At 38.4% G+C, this 18,418-nt stretch overlaps 1 protein-coding gene across 1 annotated transcript in view; it reads right to left on the bottom strand.

Moving 5' to 3' along the window:
- The window catches only part of NUP160 (nucleoporin 160), a 49,687-nt gene that overhangs the window by 18,515 nt on the left and 12,754 nt on the right, over positions 1–18,418 (bottom strand). Inside the window, exons 8-23 of the mRNA XM_077767276.1 lie at positions 17,136–17,213; positions 16,780–16,877; positions 15,377–15,461; positions 13,781–13,849; positions 10,591–10,674; positions 10,114–10,284; positions 9,271–9,370; positions 8,844–9,009; positions 8,265–8,392; positions 8,007–8,167; positions 5,155–5,288; positions 4,383–4,453; positions 3,338–3,497; positions 2,684–2,753; positions 954–1,052; positions 126–245 (exon numbers count right to left, since the gene is read on the bottom strand). Of these exons, the coding sequence (XP_077623402.1) occupies positions 126–245; positions 954–1,052; positions 2,684–2,753; positions 3,338–3,497; positions 4,383–4,453; positions 5,155–5,288; positions 8,007–8,167; positions 8,265–8,392; positions 8,844–9,009; positions 9,271–9,370; positions 10,114–10,284; positions 10,591–10,674; positions 13,781–13,849; positions 15,377–15,461; positions 16,780–16,877; positions 17,136–17,213 (1,794 nt within the window). The remainder of the gene's footprint in view (positions 1–125; positions 246–953; positions 1,053–2,683; positions 2,754–3,337; positions 3,498–4,382; positions 4,454–5,154; positions 5,289–8,006; positions 8,168–8,264; positions 8,393–8,843; positions 9,010–9,270; positions 9,371–10,113; positions 10,285–10,590; positions 10,675–13,780; positions 13,850–15,376; positions 15,462–16,779; positions 16,878–17,135; positions 17,214–18,418) is intronic.

The raw sequence follows: 18,418 nt of genomic DNA, 5'->3' as shown, positions 1-18,418 counted from the left end.
TCTTGGAACTTCAGGGAATGACTAAATTTTTATATTATTTTTCTCCCCACATAACAAAGCCATTATTTCAGAAACATTTTTAACACAGGGTGGTATAAGATAGACCAAACCCAGCCATAATGTACCTTATCATAATACTGCATCCTGGGGGTGGACACAATCTCCCCATCCTCTGAGCGAATCAAGCGATCTAAGAACTCCTCTTTGCCCACTTCAGATGCTGCCTGGCGAAAGCACTGCAGAGCCTGGAAAAGTCAAAGAATACAAAATGACTTTTAATGGACTGTTTCAATTCTAGGTGCTAAAATCAGGGTTGGGGAAGGTGGGGGGGGTTCAGGTGCTAAAAGAAAGCCAAAAAAGAAAAATTAAGACTGTTGACTCCATTTACATTTTCTGCTATTCTAAATTCTGACATATTATTTAATATTTTTATCTCACTTTTTAACTTAAATGCTATTAAAAGGGAAACTTAAATAAGAAAATTGACAAATGTAACCAAACCAATATGTTAACATTTGTAGAACTTGAGTGGTGAGTATATGATTGTTTATTGTAAGTCTTTAAACTTTCCTGCATGTTTGAAAATTTACATAATAGAACGTCCGGGAACAAACTAGGTAAACTACCATAATAGAGGGAGAAAGCAGCATAAAAGTTTTAAAAATATGTAATAAAAACAATGTAAATGAGTAATTAATTTGATTTACAAAATTCATCCCTAAAAACACCTGCCCTGGGGTAAAAGGTTTTTAATGTTTTCTTCTTCCTGTTTTCCCAGGTTCTAACTAATCTGCAAAAGTACAAGAAAGCTGAACAATCCCATGGCTCCTGCTGGCATTAGCTGTCTTTATCCTTACCTAGAGGATTCTGTGCCTCCCATTCCCCTAATCTAGTTAGATGGAGACTACATGTTCCCTTTGCACTGAAGTAGGCTCATCATGACTGCAATTTACCTTTTGACCCTCTCCTGTAACCAGGTAACAACGTCCCAGCATAAATCGACAGGAACCAATGTTGACTTGACACCATGGATGAAGGAGTTGAATATAATCCTTAAAGGCATAAAAGGTGCTTTCTGATTAGAAAATAAGGACTATTTACGGAGATAACCACCCCCAAGTTCTTCACAGAGGGAGAAGATAGTCAATCAACAGAAAAGCAATTCCTGAAATCATCCAGAAGTTAATCTAATACTGTTAATCTATTCTTATATTAGGTTAGACACTTTAAAAAAGTGAACCAGACTCCAATAACACCAACACACATAAACACACATATGCTTTTCCAACTTAGCAACTTTCCAACTTTTAATATTTACTGGTTCAATGATTAGCTTCCTATAAAAGATTTTTTAAAAAAGTTTATTTATTGGGGCACTCGGGTGGCTCAGTTAAGCACTGGACTCTTGTTTCAGCTCAGGTGATGGTCTACCGGTTCTTTCATTCGAGTCCAGGNTCTAAAAAAAAAAAAACAAAGTAAAATTTAAAAACTTAAAAAAAGTATTTATTTTGAGAGCGAGCAAGCAAGTGTGTGTGAGGAGAGGGGCAGAGAGGGAAAGAGAGAAGATCCCAAGCAAGCTCTGTGCTGCCAGCATGGAGCCTGATTCAGGACTTGAACCCAGGAACCATGAGATCATGACCTGAGCTGAAACCAAGAGTCAGACTGCTTAATGGAATAAGCTACCCAGGTGTCTGTCCTATAAAGGATTTATATGAAGACAATGTTATGTTTGTTTTACTATAATATTTTTAAATGTTTATTTTTGAGTGAGTGAGAGAGAAAGGAGAGAGAGTGCGTGCACACACACATGCAAGCAGGGGAGGGGCAGAGAGGGAGACAGAATCTAGAGCAGGCTCCAGGCTCTGAGGTGTCAGCACAGAGCCTGATGTGGGACTCGAACCTACACACCATGAGATCATGACCTGAGCCGAAGTCACATGCTTACTGGACTGAGCCACCCAGGTGCCCCTATGTATGTTTTACTATAAAGACAACCTAGCAGAGAGCACTTGGGTGGCTCAGTCAGTTAAGTGTCCAACTTTGGCTCAGGTCATGATCTTACAGTTTGTTAGTTCAAACCCCATATTGGGCTGTGTGCTGACAGCTCAGAACCTGGAGCCTGCTTCGTATTCTGTGTCTCCTCGTCTCTCTGCCCCTCCCCTGCTCGAACTCTGTCTCTTCTCAAAAATTAACATAAAAATAAAGATAACATAATAGGATTAAAAAACAAGACAAGATACTCTAGAAAAAAAAGTGAGGAATGATATGTCAAGAGAGAAGTAAGTAAAGAAAATCTCTCTGGAGATTTTCTGGAATATGTTTTGGTGCAGTCAAGCTTAAATTATTGTGGCTCTTTTTATCAACCAATTAAAATGCAGGTAACATTTAAAATTCCAGAAATCCCATTCTTTAAAAGAATGACTAAACCAGAAATATTTGGGGCACCTGTGTGGTTCAATCCGTTAAGCATCGACTTCGGCTCTGGTTATGAACTCGTGGTTCATGAATTCTAGCTCTGTGTCAGGCTCTGTGTTGACAGCTCAGAGCCTGGAGCCTGCTTTGGATTCTGTGTTTCCCTCTCTCTCTGTTCCTCCCCTGATTACACTCTATCTCTCTCAAAAATAAATAAAGATTAAAAAAATTAAAAAAAAACAACAACCCAGAAATATTCAACAGTACTCACCTGCAACTGTACATACTGACAATTTGCCATCAAACATTCCATAAAGAGACAACCGGGATTGCTAGGCCATCTAGTCACTGGATAAGGAGATTTTTTATTTTTGGCAAAGCTTAAATACGTATTCATATTGGGCATCAAACTCCATTCAATAACTTACTTTTTAAAAAAGAAGGTAAAGAGAAGGTGTTGGAGCACATGTTCTTTCCACTAACTATATAACCTTAATATAAGACAAATACAGTTTAAAGGTTATATACTAAAAGCCTAGTCACCTAACTCAGACTTCAATTAACTACCAGCCAATGCATGTATTTCATCCCTGGGCGATCGCTTTTAACTCTGGTATGCCGCGCATGCTCTTGATGCCAGTGGACACCCAGCATCTACCATATAGTGCTAGAGCCACTCAATAAATACTTGAGGAGTGTATGAAGGTTTAAAAGAGTATTACATATTTGTGTACCAATAAAATCTGGCTAACTCCTGAGGAAAATAAAATAAAAACTGGGACATATGAAAGTAAATACAATCATTTCTTGGGGGAATAAGCAACCAATCTCATTTAAAAACTTCATTATATAGGGAGAATAAGAAAGAGCCTTCGACTATTTAAACAGATAAAACCTCAGAACTGGCTTTTAACTAAAAGGATACAGAAGCTGCAATAAGTAGTTGGTAATTGCAGTAATCATCTCCGGCCAATTCAACCCAGTTTGGCTCAGAGGTGCCTTTGGTTGAGAGAAGAGATGGGCTATGATTTGTTTTCTTGCAACTTCTTGGAAGAATAATTCCACAATTGTCTGAGGGCTAGATACTTAAAAAGAAAAAATTATGACAATCACGAACTTAGGACAGTAGTATCAATTTTCAATTAAGATAGTCTACCAATTCATTTTATACCTATAATAAAGAACATTTATTATTTAAAATATTATGTAAAATACACGCCATGGGTGTAATCAATGGCAATATAAATAAAAGCAGTTTGTAAAGTGTGAAGTGCTCTACAAAGGCAAAAAAAAAAAAAAAGTAACTTAAATCAACATTGCACTCCTTCCTTGTTTCCACTGACCTCACTACAGCTAAGACCTCACTGTAGCTAAGCATCTTTCTTAGGAAGTGTTTACACTAAATATGGTCTCAAGATTCCATACCTTTTTTTTTTTTTTTAAGTTTATTTATGTATAATCTCTACACCCAACGTGGGCTTGAACTCACGATCCTGAGATCAAGAGTCACATGGTCTACTGACTGAAGCCAGCCAGGTGCCCCAAGATTCCAAGTTTTCTACCAAAGTAATATAAAACGAATCTCCAGAATGGTTCTTAAGCATGGGAGATGAAGCCTTTTGAATTTTTATTAAGACAAGATTATGAAAGCTACCATGAACTTAGTAAACTTAAAAAATAATTTTGCTGAATTAATCACGGGGGCATCAATAGACAAAGGAAAAGCAGCAATACACACATACATATTTTTATATATGCAACACCCTTAATTTATGCCTGATTTGGGCTTCACGGGGTTTCATGGACTCCCTTTCACAGCCAGAGGGCTCTGGCCACAGCTAGCTTATTAACCTCCCAAAATGAAAGCAGAGCTTACCCAATCTTTCTGCAGCAAAGATGGCAAAGGACTTTAATGAATATGCAATAAAAGCCCCATTTAAACTCAAATGCACACACTGCCCAGTCCTTACCAAACTTATTTGCCGTTACAGCACCAGAGTCCGTGAGCTCCAGGACGGACAAGTGTTGGAGGTTGGACTCCCTGTGAGAACAAAGAGACAGTGGTTCTTCCACACGAACATTTCCTCAGCAAGTTCCCCTACCAGGAACACTGTCAATTTGATCAGTAAGTTGCACATAAAAGTTCTATCCAAATCACATTGCCCAACAGGATGGTTTATCTTATATTGAAAATGTAAATCTCATAAGTAATGGATTTCCCTTTCTCTTCTGGTTATAACAAATCTCAGCCTACCTTTAATAACTGGTATGTTTTTGCGTGTGGTCTGACTTTCCCCGTGACCTCATCTAACTATTTTGCCTTCAACAGGATTTATCTTTACGTTACACACACACACACGTAAAAACTGTACACCCCAAACTAATGTAACATGTGTGTCCACTACACTTCAACTTAAAATAAGCATAAAAGAGTGGGTGTTCGTGAAAAGTCACCTATCTCAACAGTTTTTAAGAAAAGACATATTTTAGAAATTATATATATTTTTCACTTCCACTCCAGAACATTATTTTTTCTTTTCAAAAAGCCATATATATAATAAATATACACTTAAGTATTTTGATTCTAAGTTGCCTTCAACCTTTAGAAAATGAAGTGTCTAAGGCTCTCTGAATTTTAAAGGCAAATCATGTTACTGCATTATGTTTACAATTTTTTGAAGATGATGAAAAAATAATCAAACTTGCAATTTATTTTAAAAATAATTAGAATAATGAACTCACAGTGTGTCAACTGGAACATCAGTTGCTAAGCACTGACTTCCCCACTTAATGAGATAATAACATAAGAGGAGAGGAGAGGTTCGGTGTAGTAGGTCTTGCTGGGCTTGAAAGAGCTGATCAGCTCCCAAGATTGCCTATACGTGATGGGTGGGTGGGTGAGACGGGACACAGTGATTAGTGATGAGAACTCTTAAGGGTCAGGGGGAGGAAAAATAAATAACAAACACAGTTACAAAGGGCATACAAAAAAAAGCAACATATGTACATAAATAAAGGCAACACACTTATTAAATTTTAGCGTCGCAAAAATAGCTACCCAAACATTTGATAGTGCAAAAATGCTGATAGTGAAAAAGAAAACAACAAAAGTGTAACTTTAATTGAATGTGTGGGCTCAGAATTCAAGAACAGGAATAGGGATATCTAGCTTTTCTTTGTGCTACTGGTCTTGGGTAAAGACAGTTATGAACATTAGAGGAAAATTTTGGCAATACCACCAAAAGCCTTAAAAATATGCATAGCCTGGGGTGCCTAGGTGACTTAGGTTGGTGGTTAAGCGTCTGACTCTTGATTTCGGCTTAGGTCATGATCTCACGATCCATGAGATCCGCATCAGGCTCTGAACTCAAACTGTGAAGTCTGCTTGGGATTCTCTCTCTCTTCCCCTCCCCTGCTCATGCTCTCTCAATATAAATAAACAAATTAAAAAGGGGGGGGGCCACAGTGGGTGACCAATCAATTCTAGTTCTGAGAATTTATCTTAGAGATATAGTCAGAGATGTACAGAAGTTTATAGGTAGGAGGGAAAAACTTGCAACAACCTGGTGGGCCACAGATGGGACTGGCTGAATAAATTAAAACAGTGCTAGGTAACTTTTAAAAATAATTTTGTAGAATACTTAATGACGTGAAAATGCGGATGAGGTGTGTAAAGTAGAACAATTAGATTTCAAAAATACCATGTAGCATATCCTAATTCTAGAAATAAAGGAAACAAAACATTTGCATAGAAAAAAAGGGTATACACCAAAATGTAAATAAACAGTGGTTATAAACTGGGTCAGTTACGATGAATTTTAATTTCTTTTTGTTTATAGACAGAGAGGCTTACGTATAAAGGTTCTATAAAGAACATCTATAACTTCTGTATTTAGAAAAAAACAATGGTCATAATTAAAAAACAAACAAAAACCCCACTAAAAACCCTGAAGAAATGGAAGACTCCACAAAGATTGAGAAGAACTTAGTAACGGCTGCCCGAAGTAATGGCCTCTCAGGAAAGGTTCCTGTTTCTTTTTTTTTTTTATTTATTTCTAGAGAGAGAGAGAGCGTGAGCAGGGGAGGGTCAGAGAGAGAGGGAGTCACAGACTGAAACAGGCTCCAGGCTCTGAGCTGGCAGTCAGCACAGAGCCCGACGCGGGGCTCGAACCCACGAACCATGAGATCATGACCTAAGCGAAAGTCGGACGCTTAACCGACTAAGCCACCCAGGCGCCCCTCCTGTTTCTTCTTAGTGATTTAAACAATCATCTTCCTAAACGTTTTTCCTTATTTTTACCTGAAATTCTACCATTATCAATGTATTTCAGTTGATAAATTCTGACTTAAAAAGTATGAACAGGGGCACTGGGGTGGCTCCGTTGGTTAAGTGTCCAACTCTTGATTTTGGCTCAGGTCATGACCTCACAGTTTGTGAGCTCGAGCTCCAAGCTGGGCTCCATGTTGACAGCACGGAGCCTGCTGGGGATTCTCTCTCTCCCTCTCTCTCTGCCCCTCCTTCACTTGTGTTTTCTCAAAACAAACATTAAAAAAAAAAGTATGAAGAGTTCTGAGAGCCCCAAACGCCTTTCAGTTATTCGTATGTTAACACGAGTTAACCAGACTCAGGTCAGGTTCGGGGGAGATGGCCACCTGAGAGACAAGTGGACTTGTGCACGAGGGCAGAAAGGGAATCTCCAAGCATGGAGCTCTCAGTAGGGTGAGCGACAAGGACTACGGGCGGCCTAAAAAGACTAGGGTGGATAGGGAAGCACGGGATAGAGTTGGGAGGACCCCAAAGACACTGCTATCTCAAAAACAGGCTCAGGCTAAATTCTGTACTGTAGAAAGTGAGCTCTTTTTCTTCTTTTTCCTCTTTCCTCCACACTAAATGGTACCTAACTACCACATGCCAAGTAGTTACTAATAATATTAAATTGGGGAAATCCACCCTGGGAAATTTCCCCACTGCTATATATACATAGGTCAATTATAAAATAATCTGCTTCATGTACTTTTATTTTTAAGTTTATTTATTTATTTTTAAGTAATCTCTATACCCAACATGGGATGGACTCGAACTCACAACCCCAAGGTCAAGAATCACAGGCTCTTCTGACTGAGCCATCCTGGCACCCCATCTCATGTAGGTTCTTAATCTGTAATTTTATTTTTTTTTAAAGGAAATTTTTTTTAATGCTTTTTATTTATTTCTAGGAGAGAGAGAGAGAGAGACAGCGTGAGCAGGGGAGGGTCAGAGAGAGAGGGAGTCACAGACCAAAACAGGCTCCAGGCTCTGAGCTGGCAGTCAGCACAGAGCCCGACGCGGAGCTCGAACCCATGAACCGTGAGATCATGACCTAAGCGAAAGTCGGACGCTTAACCGACTAAGCCACCCAGGTGCCCCTCTTAATCTGTAATTTTAGATTATAATGTTTACTCATTCTTAATTCAACAAATATTTACAGAGCATCTACTACAGGTTAAACACAGGTGACAGAGCAGTGAACAAAGACAACAAGTCTGTGCTCAGAGGGCCAACATTCTGCCCCGTGTGAGTAGATTTTACAAGTTTTCCTTCCAGCAGTACTTACCGCATCGCCCAGCCTCAGTAATAGGTGCTGTAGGATCAAAAGGTCTCGGCAGATGAGGAAGCGAGTGCTGGCAATTTTGCACACACCTCTGCACACAATGTACCCTGCTGTGCTGCCACCATAGAGCTGGGAAAGATTCATTCGAACATTCAAAGGCTGAGCTATAATTAAGAGAAGAAAAAAAAAAAAGGAAAAGAAGTTAAAAGAAGTTAAACTGCTTTCTCTAAAGCAGAGACATATTTACTTTTTGTCCTTCACCTGGATTGAACCCCTTTTCCATTTCTACTTCTGTCTCATAATCCATCTCTCGTAGAAGTAGTCCAATGGCATGGATTGGGTTCTTGATCTCTTGCAGCTTACTGCAAATATCCTCCATCACATTTTCTCTAGAAGGACAATTAGAAAACCATTACTACTGAGAATATGTAACACAGAGTCTTTATGTTCCATAAGCTAATGCTCTATGAAACAGGAAGATCAGCTCAATAAAGAAGTGGAGATAATCATTCTGGCACATAAGATACTTTCACTTCATACAGATAATTTTTCATTTTTTCAGAAATGATAGAAAATGAACATGAGAAAATACTTTTATGTTTTAGAATTCATAGCTCAGTTAGTAGTTTAACTGACCATAATTTGAGTCTGCTCCCAGATCTGAATTCATGTGTTAGATTTTGCTTAAAAGTGGAAGCACCTACTTAGAATTATGACAACTCACTTTAACCAGAAGCCACTACTTTGTATGTACTTGAATGTACATTAAAGACCTCACACTGGCACTAAAAATTGCTAAATTTTCATTAGGAAACGCACTTTACCCTAAATTCTCCTTACACATCAATAGTGATCAAATCTTCCAGAATCTGTTCTGCAGCCTTTTCTGGAGACTGTAGATTGTAACAGCTCATTTCCATCATTACTGACATGTCCATAGTTACTGACTCTCCAATCAGCCGAAGGCATTTTATAAGACACATGACATCCCGTGCAACTTCCACATCTGTAAGAGAAAGTTAACGTTCATGATTTAAGCCAATGAAGAGCTACTGATTAATATTAACTAAAATAAAATACTAATAATTAAATGCCAAGAATCTATCCAGTATCTTAGAGATTCTTAGGTCTCTTCAGTTTTCCTTATAGTATCTATATTGTGGTAAACCGACCAGGAGAAGCCATAGTGGCATCTGCATCCACCTGAAACAAAGCATAGGATTCATGTAGGAAGGGGCTTAAATATGGACACAGTAATTATTATTACCATCAGATATGGCTGCCTCATCCTCCGCCAAAAGGTCGTCATCAGGATGGAGATACAAATGATCCACTAAGGAGGAAGGCACAAGGAAAGACAGGTACCCCTGGAAATACAAATCTTCCAGTTATACTTTTTTTTATGAATGTTTACAGGCATAAAAAAATTGAGACCTGAATCTTATCACCAGGAAACACCAGACGAATCCAGGCTGAGGGACACTCTATAAAACAGGTAAGGTCTTCAACAAATATCAAGGTCATGGAAGACTAAAAAAAGTTGACAAAAGCTCTAGATTAAGCTAAATGAACATGAGAACCAAATATATCCAAGATCTTGGATCGGACCCTAAATCAAGAGGAAAAATTCTGGGCACAATTGGTAAAATCAGAATGTTAACTGTATGACACCATTATCAATATCGAATTACCTGATCTTTAGATTGTGCTGTGGTTATGTAAGAATACTCTGTTCTTAAGATACATGGTAAAATATTTAAGGACAAAGGGGCAATAATGTCTACAACTAACTCTCAAGTGGCTCAAGAAAAAATTGTATACAGGGAAGAAAAGCAAATGGAAGTTAACAAACGATGAATCTGGGTGAAGGGTATACAAAATTTCTTTGTGCTATTCTTATAGCTCTTTAAGCTTGAAATCAACATATAATAAGGTAAATAAAATAAAATGCAAGAAAATTATAAATAATGCAGGAGTCTGTCTAAATATAAATGAACTCGAATTCTAAAAGAAAAAAATACAAAGTCCTAAAAGCTAACTACCGCATACAAGAGACTGAGAAGATCCACTGAATCGTCTGAAAGAGTTCCATATGCTTTAGCTCCCTTACTTTCTTCAGCAGGCACACCATGTTTGTGTGTGGATTCAAAAGCAGGGCAAGAGGATGAGAGAGGGCTTCTTGGTACTGAAGACAACAGGCATAGAACTTGCACCAGAATTCCTGTTGTAAATTTCGAAACTCCTCCTGGGAAAATTCATACTCTGTTACACTTCCTTGGAGCTGGCAAAGAAGAAGAAAAAAAAACCTCTTAATATCATTTGGGATCTTTCTCCTCCTCCAAAATGTAACTGCTTAATATCATTTTACTAAATTATAATTATAGCCAAATGACTATCCCCTATGCACTACATGCCACAAATTATATATAAGTTATAAATATATACATACATATATATAATTCTCCAATTAAAAGGTTTAAACATTTATACTTCCTACAACAAGGTGCAGTGAACAATTTGAACAATCCCCCAGTATCAATCTATCCTCCATCAAGAAATTATCATTCATTCTCTATCCAAACCTCACCTCACTTTCAACAGCTAAAGTTACTTCTTTCTTTAGTTCACTCCAGGAAAGATCTAAATTCCTCTCAGTTCCTCGACAGAAAATCTAAAATTAAGAGAGACATTTTAGAGTACTATATACCACCCAAAACTGAATGAAAAATACTTCCTCTAATTTAGAAGGCACAGAGGCAATAAAATACATAACTATACAACAGAAACTGAACATGCCTGAGATACCCATCTATTTCTAATACTGTGTGAATAATTTCTATAAAATCATAGCAAGTTTGAAATCATTTCTTCAAAAAAATGTTTAAATATTTATTTATTCTTGAGAGACAGAGAAAGATAGAGCACAAGTGGAGAGGGGCAGAGAGAGAGAGAGAAAGAGAGAGAGAGAGAGCAGGAGATGCAGAATCCAAAGCAGGCTCCAGGCTCTGAGCTGTCAGCACAGAGCTTAATGTGGGGCTTGAACCCACGAACTGTGAGATCATGACCTTAGCCAAATTGGACACATAACCAATGAGCCACTCAGGCTCAGAAAAATCATTTCTATAGGCTAGAACTATAGAAATTCACGAATCTAACAGAATTCTAACATGATACATTTGGATTACTACAAAAACCTAAAAACTCCAGAAAGGCTATTTCTCAGCCAGAGAGAAGTTATAAAATGATGCTAAATACACACACCCTGAGACTGTATAAAAGCAAGCCAGAGTAGTCATGTGGCTGGCCACTCTACTACAAAAACATTTAATAAATGCCTTAGTGATTGTTTAATATCTCAGTATGCAAAAGATATCATAAAAGATATGTTTAATTGTTGTTAACAAGGAAAAAGGCTGATGAGATGAAAAGGAGTTCGAGCCTTATGTTGGACTCTATGCTGACAGCATGGCACCTGCTTGAGATTCTCTCTGCCCCTCCCCTGCTGGCGTGCGCTCTCTCTCAAAAGAAATAAACTTTATTATTATTTTTAAATGTTTATTCATTTTTGAGAGAGAAAGAGAGAGAGTGCGTGTGTGCGCATATGCAGGGGAGGGGCAGAGAGAGGGGGACAGAAGATCCGAAGCAGGCGGATATGGAGCTAGAACTCACGAACTATGAGATTGCAACCTGAGCCAAAGTTGGACACTAGGCTGACTGAGCCACCCTGGCACCCCAATAAATCAATAAACTTAAACAAACAAACAAAACATCTTGGGGAGAGTGACCATGTCACACTGAAGCTTTATCAGAGAGAAAACAGAAAACAGGTAATAGCCAGATTATTTAAGATAATGTATGTAAAAGAAAAGTCAAGGGTCTACAAACGGTATCACTTGAGAGAGAGTTAAGGCACTGGGTGGACTTGGAGAAAGACAATACAGAAAGAGTCTTAAAATATTTGAAAAGTTGCTTTCTAGAAGAGAGACATGTTCTACGAAGTTCCAAAAGAAAGACTCCACCAAAAGGATGGGGACTGAATTTGGTCTAATACTGGCAAGAACTTTTAAATGACACAGCTCAGGAACAAGAATTCCAGAAGAACCAGTGAGAAACTTGTCACTGGAGGCAGAGACAATTAGAAGCTGAAAAGCTATATGTTAAAGAAGCCTCAGAAGGTGTTTCTTTGTGTGAAACGTCAGGAGAGTCTAGGGTGCCTTTCAATGCTATGAGTGATTATTGTATTTAATTAATTAATATATTTTAAAATGTTTGCTTCTTTCTTTCTTTTTTAATATTTTTTATTTATTCCTAGGAGAGAGAGAGAGAGAGAGAGACAGCGTGAGCAGGGGAGGGTCAGAGAGAGGGAGATACAGACTCTGAAATAGGCTCCAGGCTCTGAGCTGGCAGTCAGCACAGAGCCCAACGCGGGGCTCGAACCCACGAACCGCGAGATCATGACCTAAGCGAAAGTCGGACGCTCAACCGACTAAGCCACCCAGGCGCCCCTGCTTATTTATTTCTTAAATGTTTATTTTTGACACAGAGAGAGCACATGAGCTGAGGAGGGGCAGAGACAGAGGACGTGACGTGGGCTTTGCGCTGTGAGTGGAGAGCCCAACGTGGAGCCCAAACTCATGAGCCATGAGATCATGGCCTAAGCCAAAGTCGGGTGGTTAACTGAGCCACCTAGGTGCCCGTGTTTATTTCTGAGAGAAAGAAAGAGTGCGCACGCACAGGGGACAGGGGCAGCGAGAGAGACAGAGAATCCCAAGCAGGCTCCTCGCTGTCAGTGCAGAGCCCGACTTGGGGTCAATCCCATGAACTATGAGATTATGACCTGAGCCAAAACCAAGAGATGGACACTTAACCTACTGAGCCACCAGGTGCTCCAAGATTTTATTGTGAAGTAATTTCCATACCCAGCGTGGGGCTCGAACTCACAACCCTGAGATCAAGAGGTGCATGCTCTACTGACAAAGCCAGCCAGGTGCTCCTCTATTCTATCTCAAATCCATGAAGCTAAGTGGCAATTTAAGGAAGCCTAAGTGACTTTATTTTAATTCTGTTTTTGAAATTTATTTAGAGAGAGAGAGAGAGAGAGAGCGCGCGCTCACACACAAGCAGGGAAAGGGTAGCGGTAGGGGAGAGTGGAGAGAATCCAAAGCAGGTTCTGCATTGTCTGCTCGGAGCCGGATGCAGGGCTCGATCTCACAAACTGTGAGATCATAACCTGAGCCGAAATGAAGAGTCGGATGCTTAACTGAATGAGCCATCCAGGTGCCCCTCTAAGTGACTTTAAGGTAAGGAATCCTCTTATAAAGCATTAAGTATCTCTTAACCCATGTGACTCTGAACATTCAATTTTCAGAGCTTTCTTGAATTTGAATACATCCGACCTCTATTGTATTAACAAAAGGTAAAAATAGAGTACCATCAAAACTAACCAAGAAAACATTTAAAATTTCTTCCAAGTACAGAGATTATATGCAATATAGTATGGTATCTTTTTACAATAGTATAAGCACACATTTCTCTTTTTACTACTGGCGTGCCTCACTAGTCATTGGGAAAGTACCCACAAACCTACCTCCCTGTTGGGAATCTTATTTAATGGAAAAAACATTTAAAAAATTACACTAACATTTATAAACACATGCATAAATAACTGCAAAAATATATTTGTTTAGTGTATATAAAACAAAAATAGTAATTATTAATTACTCAACAGCAGTAACAAGAGACAATCTTAAATAAACATTAAATCTTTTCTTGCTGACCTGTAAAGCTTTACATAAAGCTGCATTTATGAATCGTCCTGGTGTAAACAGAGTCTGCAAATACATCTCCTGTTAGAACAGTAAAACAAAATTAGCATTATCCAAAATAGGTAGAATTTGGAAAAATGTGAAGGAAGAATTAATTAATCACATTAGCATCAACACTTGAGTTTCCATTATACGAACATGGCCCTTCTATATTTGAGCAATACCAAGTACTAGAACAGTTCTATATTTTCACATTAAGGAAGAGACTACAGTGTCTTTGAGTCAACTAGGCATAGTATAATGAAATCAGTGTGCTCCTCATGGTGCACTTTATTGGGTTCCACTGGAAAACATAGCTTGTCAAATGCCAACCTTATATGGAAAGGCGAACACAGGTTTATTGGTGATACACACTGGTAAGAGAACAATTAAACTGGTTTCCCCACCATCCATAAAGTAGGCATTACATGTAAAAACAAACAAACAAAAAAATGCAATAAACTGTCCCTAGCGAGGAGGTGAAAGTAGAGAGAAGAAAAATGGGAAGTCTCAAGTGGCCTAAATATTTTGCCCAAATTTTACAAGTCAGATTTGCCAGGAAGTAGCATACCTTACTGATCTTCATTCAAGTTTCCTTCATTCTACTGAGGTTCTGGGGGGTGACCCAGGGCCCATCATCTTCAGCCTCATTTTAACATAAAGCCATCAAATGAAAGCTTTTTCCTCTACTTATCCTAAGGATATCTCTGAAAAATAGGGAGACTGGCCTATTTTGCTCTCTACTGCATTACTGGCTTTTTTTGTTTTTTAAGTAGATTTCATGCCCAGTGTGGAGTCCAGTGCAGGGCTTCAACTCATGACCCTGAGATCAAGACAGGCTGAGATCAAGAGTTGGGACTCTTAATCAACTGAGCCACCCAGGCACCCCTGTTGCAGTTTAAATTTATTTTCTTCATAGCATATACTGTTACCAGAATTTATTTGATTTCTAGCTTACATGCACGTACCAAGATGGTTAGTATTGTGGACACCTAGTGTTTATGCCTGCCCAGGATCTGTTACCCTTCTTTCCCTAACAAGTCCTTACCTTTCTCTGGGGAACCATTCCTCCTCTACTCATACTCCCCTTTTTCAACTGACTTCACCACCTCCACAGGAGCAAGGTGCAGGCTGGACATGTTTCTCCTGCTCAGGTAGATTATTCTTTCTGATCAGATGACTGTCAGAAATCAGAACACTGCTCAAGCCAGGCCAATGAGAGTCTACTTCAGGACCAGGGACAGTGGTTCTCCCGCTCCTCTAGGCTCTGTAAGTTCCTAGAATGTGCAGGCTCAGGGAGCCTGCCTGAGAATAAACCCAACAAGGAGGAAAACAGAATACAGACAAAGGAAAAATCAAGCCCTGAAGGCACTTGGCTTCCAGCCTTGGGTGAAGCCAGGTAACTCTCAGGTTCTCAGCTGGACAAATACTTTCCTTTTAAGCTTAAGGCAGTCTGAGGTGGGTTTCTTCCACCTGCAGCTGAAAGAATTTGGACTAATACACTTGGTTCTTCTCAAACTAATGATCAAGGTAAATCATCCTCTTACATAAGACTTTAATGTTGCTTACTCTGGGGTCTTGATCATCTCTGACAATGATCTCTTCCTCTGGCAGAGAGTGCATAAAAACCGAATTCCATTGACCTGCAACATTACTATAGGGAAACAAAAAAGGCCATCAGTCTACATAAAGATGATGACTAAAAGTTGATGCTGCTGATCTACTAAAAGTTTCAAAATAAGTAAAATTTATTCTCAGCAGTCTGGCTTTATAGAAGTGTTTTTTTTTTTTTTTTTAAATATTATTTTAAAGTAATTGTTACATCTAACATGGGACTTGAACCTACAACCCCAAGATCAAGAGTCACACGCTGACTAAGCCAGCCAGGTGTGCCCGTGCTCTTACCAATTTTAACAGGGATCTTCCTGAAATGGACACTTTAACCACAAATCTACAAATAATAGTTAACTTTTACTCTGCATTTACTATTATTAGATATTATGCTAGGTGCAGTTAAGGATATTATTCTTATAAACTTTATGGTAATTCTGAAGGATGTATTATGACAGGAAAAGTGAGGCTTAGGGTATCACAGAGCTAAATTTCACAATCAGACTCAAACTCTTATCTGATACCAGATTCTTTGCTTTTTACCGCTTTGTTTAAATGCCATCTATATAAAGAATATGCTCATATTTTCTGAGGTGTGGCTCAACCATGTGGGGCAACTATTCGTATAATTCTATTCTAGAATACAGGATAATGGGGGAATCCCTAAGGTTCAAATAGTTTCATTCCAAAGATATTAGGCTATATTTCAGAGAATCCTGCATAGGCTATTTCAGGAGTTATACACTGTCTGATTAAAAAAAGTCTTTAATGTATTTTGTAACTATTAGAACTTTTAAAACTATTATGTACATTAAAATATTAGAGGCCAAATATAGCTATATTAGAGATGATAAACAATAACATTAAATTATGTTATAATTTTATTCTTACAAAATACTAGTTTTATATATTGGAGTTCATTATCTTTTGGAAAAAAAGGGTTTCCTGTTTTAAAAAAAAAAATTTGAAGAATTGTGCAATCAAGTTCTCCTATGATGAGAAAATTGAGAACCCAAAGGGGCCGCGGTAATCTTTTGGAAGTTGTGGGTAGTGGAAATAGTCTGCTAAGAAGTAAACTCCCAAATTAAAAGTATTCTGGATAAGTGTTATCGCTCTCAAGAAATACAGTATTTTATCTCATTCCAACTCTACGAAATCCTTCATTTTGTTCTAAAACCAAAAGGTAAGAAACATCACAAAATGTAAAAGGAGGAACTTCAGAAAATAGTAACAGGCAAACCCAGGGCTGAATCCTTTAAATGCAAACACTTGACTTTGGTTCTACATAACAAGCTCTCTTGCTTTCTTAGTATGAAACCCCTTGGGGTGAGGCAGGATGACAAGAAGGAAGGGATCCATACTGCTCAAAGGTGATGTATCTCACAACAGTCTGGTTCTCAGCATCATGCCACAGGGCCCAGATATCCGTAGAGGTTAAGGCAAAGTCAATCAGTATCTCCTAGAAGGAAATGTGGGGGGAAAGGGGTTAAAATAAGAAAAGGGAATAGCTAACAGTGACTTAAATTTGTACCAACAGGAGAGATTAAAAGCATAAAAACAAAAGATAGTACCACACGAACTTGGTAAAATTCAAATGAAATTTGGTCTGCATCTATCATTAAATATTCCATTTTAAGATTTCTGCCCCTTTACAACATAAAGTCAGCTAATACTTCTTTCTTATACTTGCGTGATATGCAAAGATGATCCAACCTACCTGAGAAGTGAATATAGATGAAATGTGATCTAGACTATAGCGGTTATTCTCAGTGCTCACCAGTTGGAAAATGCAGAACTGTTAAAACACAAGTTGATAATTTATAACTTGAAAAAAATCAACATGCTACTTTTCTAACAGCTATGAGCATTCAGAAACCAATTATTTTTTTAATTAAAAAAAAGTTTTTTAAAGTAGGCTCCATGACAAGCATGGGGCTCAATGCAGAGGTTGAACTCACAACCCTGAGATCAAGACCTGAGTCAAGGGGTTCCTGGGGGGCTCAGTAGGCTGAGCGTCCGACTTCAGCTCAGGTCATGATCTCATAGTTCACGGATTAGAGCCCTGCGTAGGGCTCTGTGCTGACAGCCCAAAGCCTGGAGCTTGCTTCAGATTCTGTCTCCCTCTCTCTCTGCCCCTCTCCTGTTCACACTGTCTTTCTCTCAAAAATAAACAAACATAAAAAAAAAACAAAAAAAAAAAAAAAAAAAAAAAAAAGAAACCCAGGCCAAGATCAAGAGTTGGACGGTTGGACACAACCAACTGAGCCACCTAGGCAATTTTTAAAAAGGCGTGGTAAAATACACATAACATTTGTCATTGTAACTTTTTTACCATCTTAACCATCTTTAAGAGCACAGTTCAGTAGAATCAACTGTAGAATTAAACATTAGTAGTAGAATTAAACATTCACATTATTGTGCAACCTATTTCCAGATCTTTTCTCATCTTGTGAAACTGAAACTATGCTCATTAAACAGTTTGACACTCCTTTCTCCCTCCAGTCCATGGCTTCCACCATTCCACTTTCTGTCTCTATGAACTTGAATGCTCTAGGTACTACATACAAGTGGAATCTTACTAGTAATTTCTTTTTGTGACTTACCCTGGCATAACAACCTCAAGGTTTATCCACAGTGTAGCATGTGTCAGAATTTCCTTCCTAAGGCTGATTAATATTCCATTTTATGTATATACCATTTTTGTTTACTCACTGACCTGTCAAGGAACACTTGGGCTGCTTCTACCTTTTGGCTACTGTAAATAATATGATGAATATGGGTGTACAAATACATCTTTTTTTTTTTTTTTTACTTTTTACCACAAAACAGCTTTTTTTTTTTTTTTTTACTTTCTAAAAGAAAACCACTTTATCTTTTAAGAGAGAAAATGCATGTGCACGTGGGAGCACAAGCAGGGGAGGGACAGAGGGAGAGAGAGATTAAGCGTGGAGCACAATGTGGGGCTTAATTTCATGACTAACCACGAGATTAAGACCTGAG

The sequence above is a fragment of the Crocuta crocuta genome, unplaced genomic scaffold (assembly GCF_008692635.1).
Source record: "Crocuta crocuta isolate KB4526 unplaced genomic scaffold, BGI_CrCroc_1.0 scaffold330, whole genome shotgun sequence".
NCBI classification, from domain to species: Eukaryota; Metazoa; Chordata; class Mammalia; order Carnivora; family Hyaenidae; genus Crocuta; species Crocuta crocuta.
The sequence above is the reverse complement of the archived record's forward strand: the minus strand, read 5'-3'. Positions and strand labels throughout refer to the sequence as shown.